A 12,348-nucleotide genomic window follows, 5' to 3' on the forward strand; every position below is an offset into this window, starting at 1 on the left:
AATCAGGCATATTTGGGGCAGCTAGGTGGCGTTGGCCCTGGATTCAGGAGGACCTGAGTTCAAATCTGACCTCAGACACTTGACACTTACTAGCTATGTGACCCCGGGCAAGTCATTTAACCCTCATGGCCCCGCAAAGAAAAAAAAAAAAAGAATCAGGTATATTCAATTATACATTTACACAAACATACATATATGTATATATGTATCAAAGTAAAATGAGAAAATATCTTTCAGTGATCCTAAAACTTTAAATTTAAAGTATCTTACATGTACCTCACAAAAAAACATTAAAAAGCCAATGAACAATTGTGTAATGTCTAGTTTCTACACTGACTTCTCTCTTAGATACAAAATTACCATAAGAACCATAACAAGACAGGGATACAGAGAGCATGGAGAGGTATATTTGACTAAATAAATTATCATAATCTTGTTTTACTTTTTTTTCCATTTTAATTGAGTACCCAGGATTATGAGAATCAAAATGCAATCAATCAAGTATTTATTAAGAACCCACTACGTTTCTGGTAGGTGTTGGGATACAAATACAATAACCACTTATACAACATATTAACAAAGACTTTTATAATTTTCCAGTTACATGTAAAGATAGTAGGGGGTAGCTAGGTGGCACAGTGAATAAAGCACCGGCCTTGGATTCAGGAGGACTTGAGTTCAAATCCGACCTCAGACACACCTGGCACTTACTAGCTGTGTGACCCTGGGCAAATCACTTAACCCCAACTGCCTCATCCACAAAAAGATATTTTATTTTTTCCGTTACATGTAAAGATAGTTCTCAACTTTTGTTTATACATGCTTTACAATTTCAGATTTTTCTCCCTCCCTCCCCTCCCTCCCCCCTCCTCCCCTCCCTCCCCCCTTACAAAAAAAGAAAAGAAAAGAAAAGAAACAAAGAAACAAAGATAGTTTTCCACATTTGTTTTCATAAGATTTTTAGTTCCAAATTTTTCTCCCTCCCTTCCCTCCCCCTTCCCCAAGACTTTAATGATTAAAAAAAAAAAGACTTTTATATTTCCTATCGCCAGCCATTTACACTGGAACAATAAAAAGAAAAACCAACCGACCCATTTTTCAGTTCTTAAGTAGGAATAGTACTACATTTCCCAGAATAAATCTGAGACCCTATTACCTTACTTACCATTTACTCCAGATATCAAAATGAATTTCTCTGGTGTTTCACTGAGGATCATTTTGTTCACAGAACACCTTTAAATCGACATTCAAAGATCTGCTAATCTACATAGTGATGCTGCTTCTGAACATATTTTAAGACTGGAACAATTTTTTATAAAGATGTAAAAATTAAAAATGGAAACAAATAAAAAGTCTGACTTACTTGAGTTTGAGGTACTTCATGGTCAGCTCCCCAGTACAATGTCATCCCAAGAGAATAAATATGTATCTGGGAACAAAATGCAAATCCTTAGTCATGGCAACTTAATCATGGCATAAGAAAAACAATGTCAGAGCAGACTGAAGTAGAAGCACCATGAAGGCAGGGTAATTTAACCTACTATCTCCTCCAGTGCCAATCCCAGTGTTGTACACATAGTAAGTACTAAATAAATGTTTGTTGAATGGAAAGATAGCTAACTTCTACAAACAAAAAAGGTGGGTCCCCCCCCCACCACCAAGAGCACTTAAGAGATTAAGTATAATAATTTTCCATTTCAAATAAAAATATTTAGGGTTGGGGCAGCTAGGTGGTGCAGTGGATAAAGCACCAGCCCTGGATTTAGGTGGACCCGAGTTCAAATCCCGCCTCAGACACTTGACACTTACTAACTGTGTGACCCATGGCAAGTCACTTGACCCTCATTGCCCCGCAAATAAATAAATAGATAGACAGATAGATATAGATAAACAAATAAATGAATAAATAAATAAATAGATTTAGGTTTTATAAAAAACAACTGACAATAGAAGACATTTATCTCAATAATGAACATAAAATGTTATTAGTGTCAGAATATTGTAAAACTTTCTCTACTAAGAGTTACCAAAACATTTTCCAAATAAAGTTTAATTCAATTCAATGCAGTTATTTCTTTTTTAAAAGAGAACTTTATACATCCTAATTTATTGTGCTAATATCCAAGTGGGTTCACTGAGTAAATAAAGATTAAAAACTACCTTTGCTGTATGAAACAGATTATCAGATTTAAATTTTTAAAAAAGCAATAATAATCATATGACTGCCCTTTCGATCTATATAAATATATAAATACAAATATATACAAATATATGGAAAAACACACATACATACATATGTTACCAAAAATGGCCCAATATATTACAAAACAAAAATTAAATATTCTAGTGAATTGGTTTTTTGTTTGTTTGTTTTGGAGGGGCAATGACGGTTAAATGACATGCCCAGGGTCACAAAGTGTCTGAGTCCGGATTTGAACTCACGTCCTCTTGAATCCAGGGCTGGTGCTTTATCCACTGCACCACCTAGTTGACTGACAATATAACTTTAGAGATAACATCACTTTAATTCACTTAAATCCCAAGAGCTATACTTTCCTTTCTCTATTTCTCCGTGGGTTAAGTAACAGGGCCCTATTTATTTCATAGAAGGGGTTTGGTGGGATCTCTTCCTATTTCAGTCAGTCATTAAATGTTTATTAAGCAACTACTATGTGCCAAACCCTGTGTCAAGTGTTGAGGATACAAAGCTGAAAAAGAAAGACAGTCCCTGCCTTTAAGGAGCTAAATGGGGGAAGACAACACACAAAGTGAAACTGAAAAGCATGAAGGGGAGAGAGAAGCAACCAGTGTGGGAGTCCACTGAAGAAGTCCAGTGGCATGCAGCCAGGTGGGAAATGAAGAGATCAAATAGCTGGGCATGCCATTCTCCTTTAAAATAGAGGTTTAGGGGGCAGCTAGGTGTCTCAGTGGATAGAGCACTGGCCCTGGATTCAGAACGACCTGAGTTCAAATGTGACCTCAGACACTTGACACTTACTAGCTGTGTGACCCTGGGCAAGTCACTTAACCCTCATTGCCCCAAGATAGATAGATAGATAGATAGATAGATAGATAGATAGATAGATAGATAGATAGATAGATAGATAGATAGATAGATAGATAGATAGATAGATAAAATGGAGGTTTAGGGAAGAGATTTCTCCAATCAGCAGGGCAGAGGATACTGAGGTTACTGATGAGGTCTATTTAGCAAATGATTTATATATTAGAATTTTTTTTAATGCTTTGAGAAAATATATTTGTAAATCCATCTAATCCTAGGGTTTTTTTCCTTTGGAAGTTCATCTCTGGCTTCTTCAATTTCTCTTTTCTAAGACTGAGTTATATAAAATCTCTATTAGTTGTCCCTAGAATGTAACCACAGTAGAAGTACCTCCTACCTGACCAGGCCATACCATAGATTTATACTCAAGGAGAAGATACAAAGACATGATATTTATGAAAGACGCGAGGAGGAGTGAAACCCCATTAGAATGACCACAGATTGGTGGCCTGGAGAGCATACAAAGTGTGAACTCTCCCTATCACTTATCTCATTTGGATGGCCTGGTAGTAATCGGTATCGCCTTTCATGAAGTGTCATGGGATCATTGGCTTCTTTTAGCTCATGCAGGCATCTTCAAAGCCACTAACTCCCTAAAGAATCAACAACTCCGGGGCAGCTAGGTGGGGCAGTGGATAGAGCACTGGCCCTGGATTCAGGAGGACCTGAGTTCAAATCCAGCGTCAGACACCTAACACTTACTAGCTGTGTGATCCTAGGCAAGTCACTTAACCCCAACTGCCTCACCAAATAATAATAAAAAAAAAAAATTAAAAAAAAAAAAGAATCAACAACTCCATCAGAGAAAAGGGTAGGACTCTACACTCCCTAAGTTTCTAAGATCTGAATGTTCTCAAAGGAAAATGGATTTGTTCATCTGAATTATTAAGAATTCTCCTACTGGATCAACTATGCTTTTGAGAACTTTAAGACAATCATTATTTTTATTATACTGTAATATCCTGGAAGGCAGGAACTGTTATTTTTCAGCTTTTAGGCATAAAGTGTTTGTGAAATTAGGATATTTATGTACTGTCTTGTATGTATTCAAGACTCCATTTGTACAAAAAAAAAAGGTTTTTTTAAGAGGAAGAAAGTACCTTTCAACCTAGATTTGTTTTATCCTACTTCTTCTGTGCTAGAGAAAAGAAAACAGAAGAGTTAACCAGCTGACTCAACTTTTAAGCTTTAAATACCAGACAATGAAATAAACTCTTATTTAGTATTCTATTTTTACTTTTTAAAAATTTTAAAACATTTTTTGGTGAGGCACTTGGGGTTAAGTGACTTGCCCAAGGTCACACAGCTAGTAAGTGTCAAGTGTCTAAGGCTGGATTTGAACTCAGATCCTCCTGAACCTAGGGCTGGTGCTCTATCCACTGCACCACCTAGCTGCCCCTAGTACTCTATTTTTTTTTAAACTTGTTTATCTTATTTTAGGCTGACAAAAAGAGCAGCTGTGAGAAAAGAGGTACATTAATGTACTCTTGGTGGATATGTGAATTGGTCCAACTATTTTGGAGATCAGTGTGGAACTAGGCCCCAAAGTTATTAAACTGTGTATATCCTTTGACCTACCAAGATGACTCCTAGGTCTATACTCCAAAGAGATCAAAGGACTCATATATACAAAAAATATTTATAGAAGCTCTTTTTGTGTTGGCAAAGAAATAAAAATTAAGGAGGTACCCATCAACTGGGGAATGGCTAGATAAATTATGATACATGAATATGCTAGAATACTATTGTGCAGCAAGAAATCACAAAGGGGATAGCTTCAGAGAAACCTGGGGAGACTCTTATGAACTGATACAAAATGAAGTGAGCAGAATTAAAAAAAAAAATTTGTACCATAACAATTTTATAAAGACAAACTATTTTGAAAGACTTGGGTCTGATATGTTTTGCACTACTGCACATGTATAGCTTATGTTAAATTGCTTGAGTTCTTAAGTGGGGGGTAGGGAGGGAGGAAGAGAATTTGGAACATGAGGTTATAAAAATTGATGTTACAATTTGTTTTTCCATGTAAGGTGGGGAAAATTCTAAATCAATTAATTAATTAATTGAAAGACTTAGTAAATGGTCAGCATAATGAACAACAATTTCAAGGAACTTATAATGAAACATGCCCTCCACTCCCAGTTAGAGAGTGATAATGCAGATTGAAACATACTTTCTTTTCTTTTTGTACATAGCTAATATGGGGAATTGCTTTATATGACTATCCATACTTCTAATGTACTTTTTTTTGCCTTCTAAATGTTGGGGGAGAGGGAAGAAAGAGAATTCAGAACTGAAAATAAAATAACATTGAATTTAAAATTTTAAAAACTGTTTATCTTAGAATTAACTGAAATTTGGTATTAAATTCTGCTTCTCTAAATATTCTTCTTGCCAACTTACTAATAACATTCAACCATAATTCCTTGGCATAGAAACAATTTATTTCAAAATGTTTTGAATTCTTTAATGAAATAAAAATGGGTTTTTCCAATGAAGCTTCAAGAGATTACCTTTGGTCTAGAAAAGGCTAGTATGTAAAATTGGTGGGAAAATCCTCTTTTCTTTCTATTTGACAGCTCTGCCTTTTCTCATTAATCACTTTAGCCTAGAATTCAGGTCAAATGATAAGAACTTGCTTCACATTTCATAAAACATTTAGTTAAGGGCATGTCCAGTCACAACAGGGCATAGAAAATGAAACTGCTGATGTAGGATACTATTCCTGTTTAACTGGTTGCCAGGTGTACGAACCACGTGAGGACAAAGCTGACAGCTGAGTTTAAAAAGAAATATGTAGGAAAATTGGGTTTTTATTACTTGGCAACTCTGAAGATCCCATAACATTCAGGAATCTACTGTGTCTTATTAGCACGGCCCACTACTATTTGTTAGGCACTCTGACATTTATTAAGTGAATGGAGTAATCTTTGGGGAGAAAATATATCAAAGGCATGAAGAGTTCAAAAGAAGAAGAAAAAATATGATGAAACTGAAATTTGTTGAGTTGTGGCTTTTGTTGATCACAAAAACATTCCTTTGGGGGGAAAATACCAAACTTGGATGAATGACAGTTCTAGTCACTTAGAAGAAATCTAAGTGACTTAAAAATTCTTAGTCCAGTGATTAGATAGAACTTGGGAAAATTTGAGTATATTACAGCGTTCACAGTTATACTCAAGAAAAAAATACCGATTTAGAATGTTTCTGTGCTGTAAGAAACAACAAATATGAAGAATTCAGAGAAGCATTGGAAGATTTAACTGATATAGGGTGAAATAGGACAGACTAAGAATGCAACATTCACAATGACTATAAGAATATTTTTTTAAAAAAAGGAAACTCAATTCTGTGCAATTATAATGACCAATTTTGACTCCAGAATTGAAAAAATTCACATTTCTCCCTTCTTTAAAAAAAGGGGGGGCAGGGGTGTACACTTATACTGTGGGGCAAGATCAATGTTCAGGTTACTTTTGGTACATGGCTTTTTTTTCTCATTCTTTAAAAATCTTTGTGGTAAGAGATTTTTCACAGGGAGGATATACACACCAAAAGTGAAGATGACATAAAACCAAAATATAGCAATAACATAAGATTTTTTAAAAATGTCTATTGCAAGGGAACTCAAGCTACTTGAGAGGTTCAGAAATCAATTAGTGGTCGAGCACAGAAAGTTTTCAATCTCTGGGAACAAAAGCTGGGAAAAAATCCCTAAATGGTATTCAGATGTCTCAATAAGAAGCTAATGAAGGAAATTAAGTAGCACAAAAAGGACTTTCATTGTTCAGAAATTTGCTTCATTAGAGTACATTCGAGTATCTCAAATTAGTTTTAATTTAGCTAAAATTTTAACTGTACCTTTTCCATAAATGACAACTTGAAATCTGAGTTTCTGGCAATGCAATACAGAATGGATTTGGATGATGGGAGAGGGAAGGCTACTATTTCTATTCTCATCTTTAAATAAAAAAGGGTTGCAGTGAGTTACCTTTTCAACATCTGAGAGAGAGTTCAGTGATTGGTTCTGAAGAATCTCAGGGGCAGTGAAGGCTCTTAGGTCTTGATGGGAAACACTATCATCTGTAAATGACACATTGCCAGATGGCAACAGCAACAGAGACCACGGAGAGATGATAAAGCCAAGGGCAGTAGGGTCTGCTGTGTTCACTAGGTAGATGGGGGAAGAGAGGAAAAGGAACAATTAAGATGGAAATATCAATTATCAGAACTTTATTTGTATCACTTTGATCATTCTTGATATAAGATGACAACAATGTTAAATAGCTCCCTCAAGTACATGCAATAGAATATAAAATGAAGCATTTCTTCCCGGCTGCCCCTCTAAATGGCATTAAGGACAAAATGAAGAATAAAACAGGGCAGCTAGGTAGCACAGTGGATAAAGCACTGGCCCTTGATTCAGGAGGACCTGAGTTCAAATTCAACTTCAGTCACTTGACACTTACTAGCTGTGTGACCCTGGGCAAGTCATTTAACCATCAGTGCCCACCAAAAAAAAAGGAATAAGTCAACCCTCAGTACTGACCGCACAACACATAAGGGGAATGTCTCATACCTAAGACTGAAGCAGCACCAAGTACTTAATTTTTGAAAGCCTTATGGGCATGGAAATCCTAGAAGCTTGAAAACAGACTTTTACCTCATAATCTGTCATAAAAATTAAGATTTGGGTTACACAGATGATCCACCACAATTGAAACTTGTCGGTGTTAGGGCTACATTTTTTTTTTCATCAATGACAGACTTTGAAATTGAAATGGGTTCTTTTGACAGTTAATTCTGTTGCTAGGAAATGATCATTTTAGGTACCTGTGGCAACAACTTTCTATTCCCAAAAATGAAAACTGGTTTTTTGTAGCTTTCATGCTGACATTCCAGAGCAGTTTATCATTATTTATTTGTTTATTTAGGATTTTCCCCAACTTACATGTAAAAACAAATTTTCCCATCAATTTTTTTAAAACTTTGTATTCCAAATTCTCTTCCTACCTCCCTCCCCCATCCCCTTAAGAACTCAAGCAATTCAATATGAGTTATACGTGTACAGTCATGCAAAACATAACAGACAAAAAAAAAACACTTTAGAAAGAGGAACAAAAAAAAATTATACTTCAATCTGTATTCAGATAACATCTGTTCTTTCTCTGTAGATGGATTGCATTTTTCATAAGTCCTGATACTTTTAAAAATTTTTATTTTTTGCTGGGCAATGAGGGTTAAGTGACTTGCCCAGGATCACAAAGCTAGTAAGTGTCAAGTGTCTGAGGCCAGATTTGAACTTAGGTCCTCCTGAATCCAGGGCCGGTGCTTTATCCAATGTGCCACCTAGTTTAGAATAAATTCTTAGTTACTAGCTGTGTGACCCTGGGCAAGTCACTTAACCCCAATTGCCTCACTAAAAAAAAAAAAAAAGAAAAAAAAAAAGAAAAAATTCTTAGATTGTAAAGTTCTGCTCTGAGGAATGACTTAAAGGAGTCATAGGAGTCTTAGTCATAAATGTAACTAGTTTTTCACCTGTCCAAAGATTGTTTTTTATAAGTATCACAGAGACTGCTAAGCGAGCTAGATAGTGAACTTGTGGGGTTAATGGAAGATCTGTTATACTCATCTGATTTAGCCCCTAGGTAGACAAAGGCTAGTTGGGGACCAATGCCAGGGTCATTAATTCATCCTGAATAGGCTGCCCCGACATCTCTCCTTGTCAGAGGCCAGGGGAATACCATCATGTAGTTGCTACCCTGTACATAACACTTCAGTTCCCCTATTAACTAAAGTAAAACTAGCATTCTCCTTTTAACTTATGCATATGTCAACGTATCTGATACAGAGATCTTGCCTCATAGTCAGGAAGATTTGGGTTCAAATTCTACCACATATGGCAGTGTGTCCCTATGCAAGACACTGCCAGGGCAGCTCTCTAAGCAGTCAGCACCTGCAGACTTGCATTCATAGTCCTGGGAGATCACAGGTCAGACCAACAACAAGAATTCATGGTGGGGGCAGCTAGATGGCGCAGTGGTTAAAGCACCAGCCCTGAATTCAGGAGGACCTGAGTTCAAATCCTGCCTCAGACACTTGACACTTACTAGCTGTGTGACCCTGGGCAAGTCACTTAATCCCCATTGCCTGCAAAAAACCAAAAAAAAAAAAAAAAAAAGAATTCATGGTAATTTGAATTGATCTCTGTCTATGAAGTGGCATGGCATAGGGCATGTACACTTCTGGTTATGCCACAGTGACCCTGGTCAGGTTATTTAACCCCTCTTGCCTTCATTTTCTTGTTCTGCAGGATGACGGGGTCTTATTTATTTCCCTAAAGAGCTAGATTTAGAAACAGCATTAACATCAATTCTACACTAGTCATGAAAAAATGACCACTGATGATCCAAATCTCCTGCAAGGTTTGTTGTAGCTTATGTTGACAACAGTGGGAGGCAGATTCAAAAAATGCCAATGAGAGTATTGCCTTATTAAAAGACACAGGAGGAAACTGCGGCCTCCTTCAGCCCCTGCTTGGTTTAGACTCTACCACCATCACCATGCCTCTCCATGATAAGCTCATTACCAGGAAATGCATCATCCTGGAAACTGCTCTTAGCATCAGTACTCATATCTCATCACTACCCTCAGTTGCTTTTGCCCCTCAGATTGGAGGGCTGGTGGGCAGATCAAAAACTCATCTCAGAGCTTCTCTTTACTGTTGCTCAAAATCCCAGCCACTAGTTGCTCTGCTAGATTTCTAGTCTATCATCATCTTCATCATGCCACTTCCTTGGGAGGAGTAGGGGAAGGATAAGGAGCGGGGAAGGGAGGAGGAGGAAAAAGAGGAGGATGAGGAAGAAGAAGAGGAGAAAGAGAAGTACAAAGAGGGAAGAAGAAGAGGAAGAGGGGATGGGAAGAAGGAAGAGGAAATCAAGAAGATGCGAAAAAGGAGGAGCAGGAAAAGGAGAAAAAGGGGGAAGAAGATAAAGAAAAGGAGAAGGATGAGGAGGAATAAAATAGGGACAAGAAGGAGGAACAGAAGAAGGAAGAAGACAGGGGGCAGCTAGGTGGCGCAGTGGATAGAGCACTGGCCCTGGATTCAGGAGGACCTGAGTTCAAATCCAGCCTCAGACACTTAACAGTTACTAGCTGTATGACTCTGGGCAAGTCACTTAACCCTCACTGTCTGGAAGAAGAAGAAGAAGAAGAAGAAGAAGAAGAAGAAGAAGAAGAAGAAGAAGAAGAAGAAGAAGAAGAAGAAGAAGAAGGAAGAGAGAGGAGACAGGGAATGTATTTGAAGCATTGTGGTTTTTTTAATGCACAGAAGAGACCAAAGGAAATTTAGAAAGAAACAATGAGGGGCAGCTAGGTGGCACAATGGATAGAGTACTGGCCCTGGAGTCAGGAGGACCTGAGTTCAAATTTGGCCTCAGGCACTTGACATTTACTAGCTGTGTGACCCTTGGCAAGTCACTTAACCCCAACTGCCTCACCAAAAAAAGAAAGAAAGAAACAATGAAAAGGTCAGCTTCAAAAATAACATGATTAATTTATTATCTCTTTTTTTTTTACAAGGAAGCAGTACATAAGAGATTTGTGGTTTTATATATCATATTTTTCCTATAAACATGCCTTTTTGTGTGTGTCAATTCAGAATAAAAACAAGATAAATTTTAAATTAAAAAATTATCTCTATTCCTGCTCTTTTTTTCCTTTGTTTCTCTGGATTTATTAAGCATCTACAATGTACCTGTGCTGGAACACAAAGAAAAATAGGACAATACCTTAAGGTATTTACTTAAAGTTTTATTGGGGAAAACAATTCATAAATAAGTAACTACATATAAAGTACATACAAAGTAATTTCAGTTGGGTTGAGGGGAAGTGAGTATGAGGTGTCAGAAAGTTCTTCTATAAAAGCAGGGCACTTGAAATGAGTCCAAAATAGAACTAGGGATCCCAAGAGGCAGAGGTAGGGAGGGAAAACATTTTGGGCAGGACCAACAGTTAAGAAACCTTAGAGATTATCTATGACACATCCCTCACTTGATAGATAAGGAAATTCAGACCTAAAGTGGTTAATGTTCTTTCTGTTAGAGTACCATATTCTCTGTCTGTGCCTTCAACAGATGTGGGAAGAAGTTGGGAGAAAGGATGGGAGAAAGGATGAATTTGAGCAGAGGTGAAAGAAAAAGAACCAGAAAAATAATAACACAATGACTAAAATAACTGTAATGAGCAACCACAATTATAATCTAGCACTGAAGAAGAGATGAGAAGATAGGTCTTATCGTCTAGGGTCACCTGCACTTACTGTGTTCTGGATCTTATGTGCACCTCTTTATTCAGTCAGCCATTCACATTGTCTTCTCCATTAAAATATAAGCTCCTTGAAGACAAGAACTGTTTTTGCCTTTCTCTGTATTTATATATAGAACTCAGTATAGTGCCTAGCACAGAGAAAGAACAATGTCTGTCGATTGATTAGAATCATGATTCCAACTCCAGCTCTTTTGGAATCAACTAAACTGGGGCATCAAGACCCCATACGGGGTCACATAACTGAATGTAAGGGTCACAAAAAATTTGGCAACTGTAAAAGGTTATGTACACCTATTTTATATATTTATATAACTGGGGTCACATAAAAATTTCTCAGATGAAGAGGGGTCATGAGTGGAAAGGGTTTAAACCCATAATAAATTTTGTTCTAGCTCCTTGTTTTGACTCTGTATGTATGTTTTTGATATGTTTTTTTCTATGCAGTGACTTGACAAAGTCTGGGGTGTTGTTTTTTTAATTCATTCTGCCATCTTTTCTCATTTTATTAGGGAGTTTAATCCATTCACATTTCAAATTCTACCCATGCTTTAAATCTTCTTCCATTAAATTCTATTACTTGAGGGTTTTTTATGTTCCTCTTTCAAATGATCAATTAATCCTTAAATTTCTTTTGTTCATACTGGTCTGATCTCCTTCCCTCCTGTAATCCTGCCTCAGCTTAAATTCCTTTCTTTTAAACTGAAAAGACTGAGTTAGACTTGTAGTCCTTTCAACTCATCACCTAACCATCCAGAGACTAATCTCTCCTGCCCCCAACCTATAGTCACTCACCTTCATGGTAATATGTGGCTGTACTACAGATTTCTCCCTGTTCAGATGTTTCCTGAAGGGCTCATTCGAATTCTTAAGTCCTATTCCTTCCTTAAGTGCAGGTACCATCCCTCAAAGTTTTCCTCCAGTTCTCCTGGAAGCAGTCACAAATCTCTCCTCAT

At 37.0% G+C, this 12,348-nt stretch overlaps 1 protein-coding gene across 5 annotated transcripts in view; it reads right to left on the reverse strand.

The window, feature by feature from the left end:
- PTPN13 (protein tyrosine phosphatase non-receptor type 13) overlaps positions 1 to 12,348 on the reverse strand; it is a 235,606-nt gene that overhangs the window by 170,720 nt on the left and 52,538 nt on the right. For 4 of the 5 annotated variants that reach the window (XM_043971895.1, XM_043971899.1, XM_043971897.1 and 1 more), the window contains exons 3-4: positions 7,059 to 7,237; positions 1,364 to 1,429 (exon numbers count right to left, since the gene is read on the reverse strand). In XM_043971895.1, coding sequence (XP_043827830.1) covers positions 1,364 to 1,429; positions 7,059 to 7,237 — 245 coding nt within the window. The remainder of the gene's footprint in view (positions 1 to 1,363; positions 1,430 to 7,058; positions 7,238 to 12,348) is intronic. The other variant, XM_043971898.1, reaches the window with a different exon arrangement.

This window comes from Dromiciops gliroides, chromosome 6, assembly GCF_019393635.1.
Source record: "Dromiciops gliroides isolate mDroGli1 chromosome 6, mDroGli1.pri, whole genome shotgun sequence".
In the NCBI taxonomy this organism is placed as follows: domain Eukaryota; kingdom Metazoa; phylum Chordata; class Mammalia; order Microbiotheria; family Microbiotheriidae; genus Dromiciops; species Dromiciops gliroides.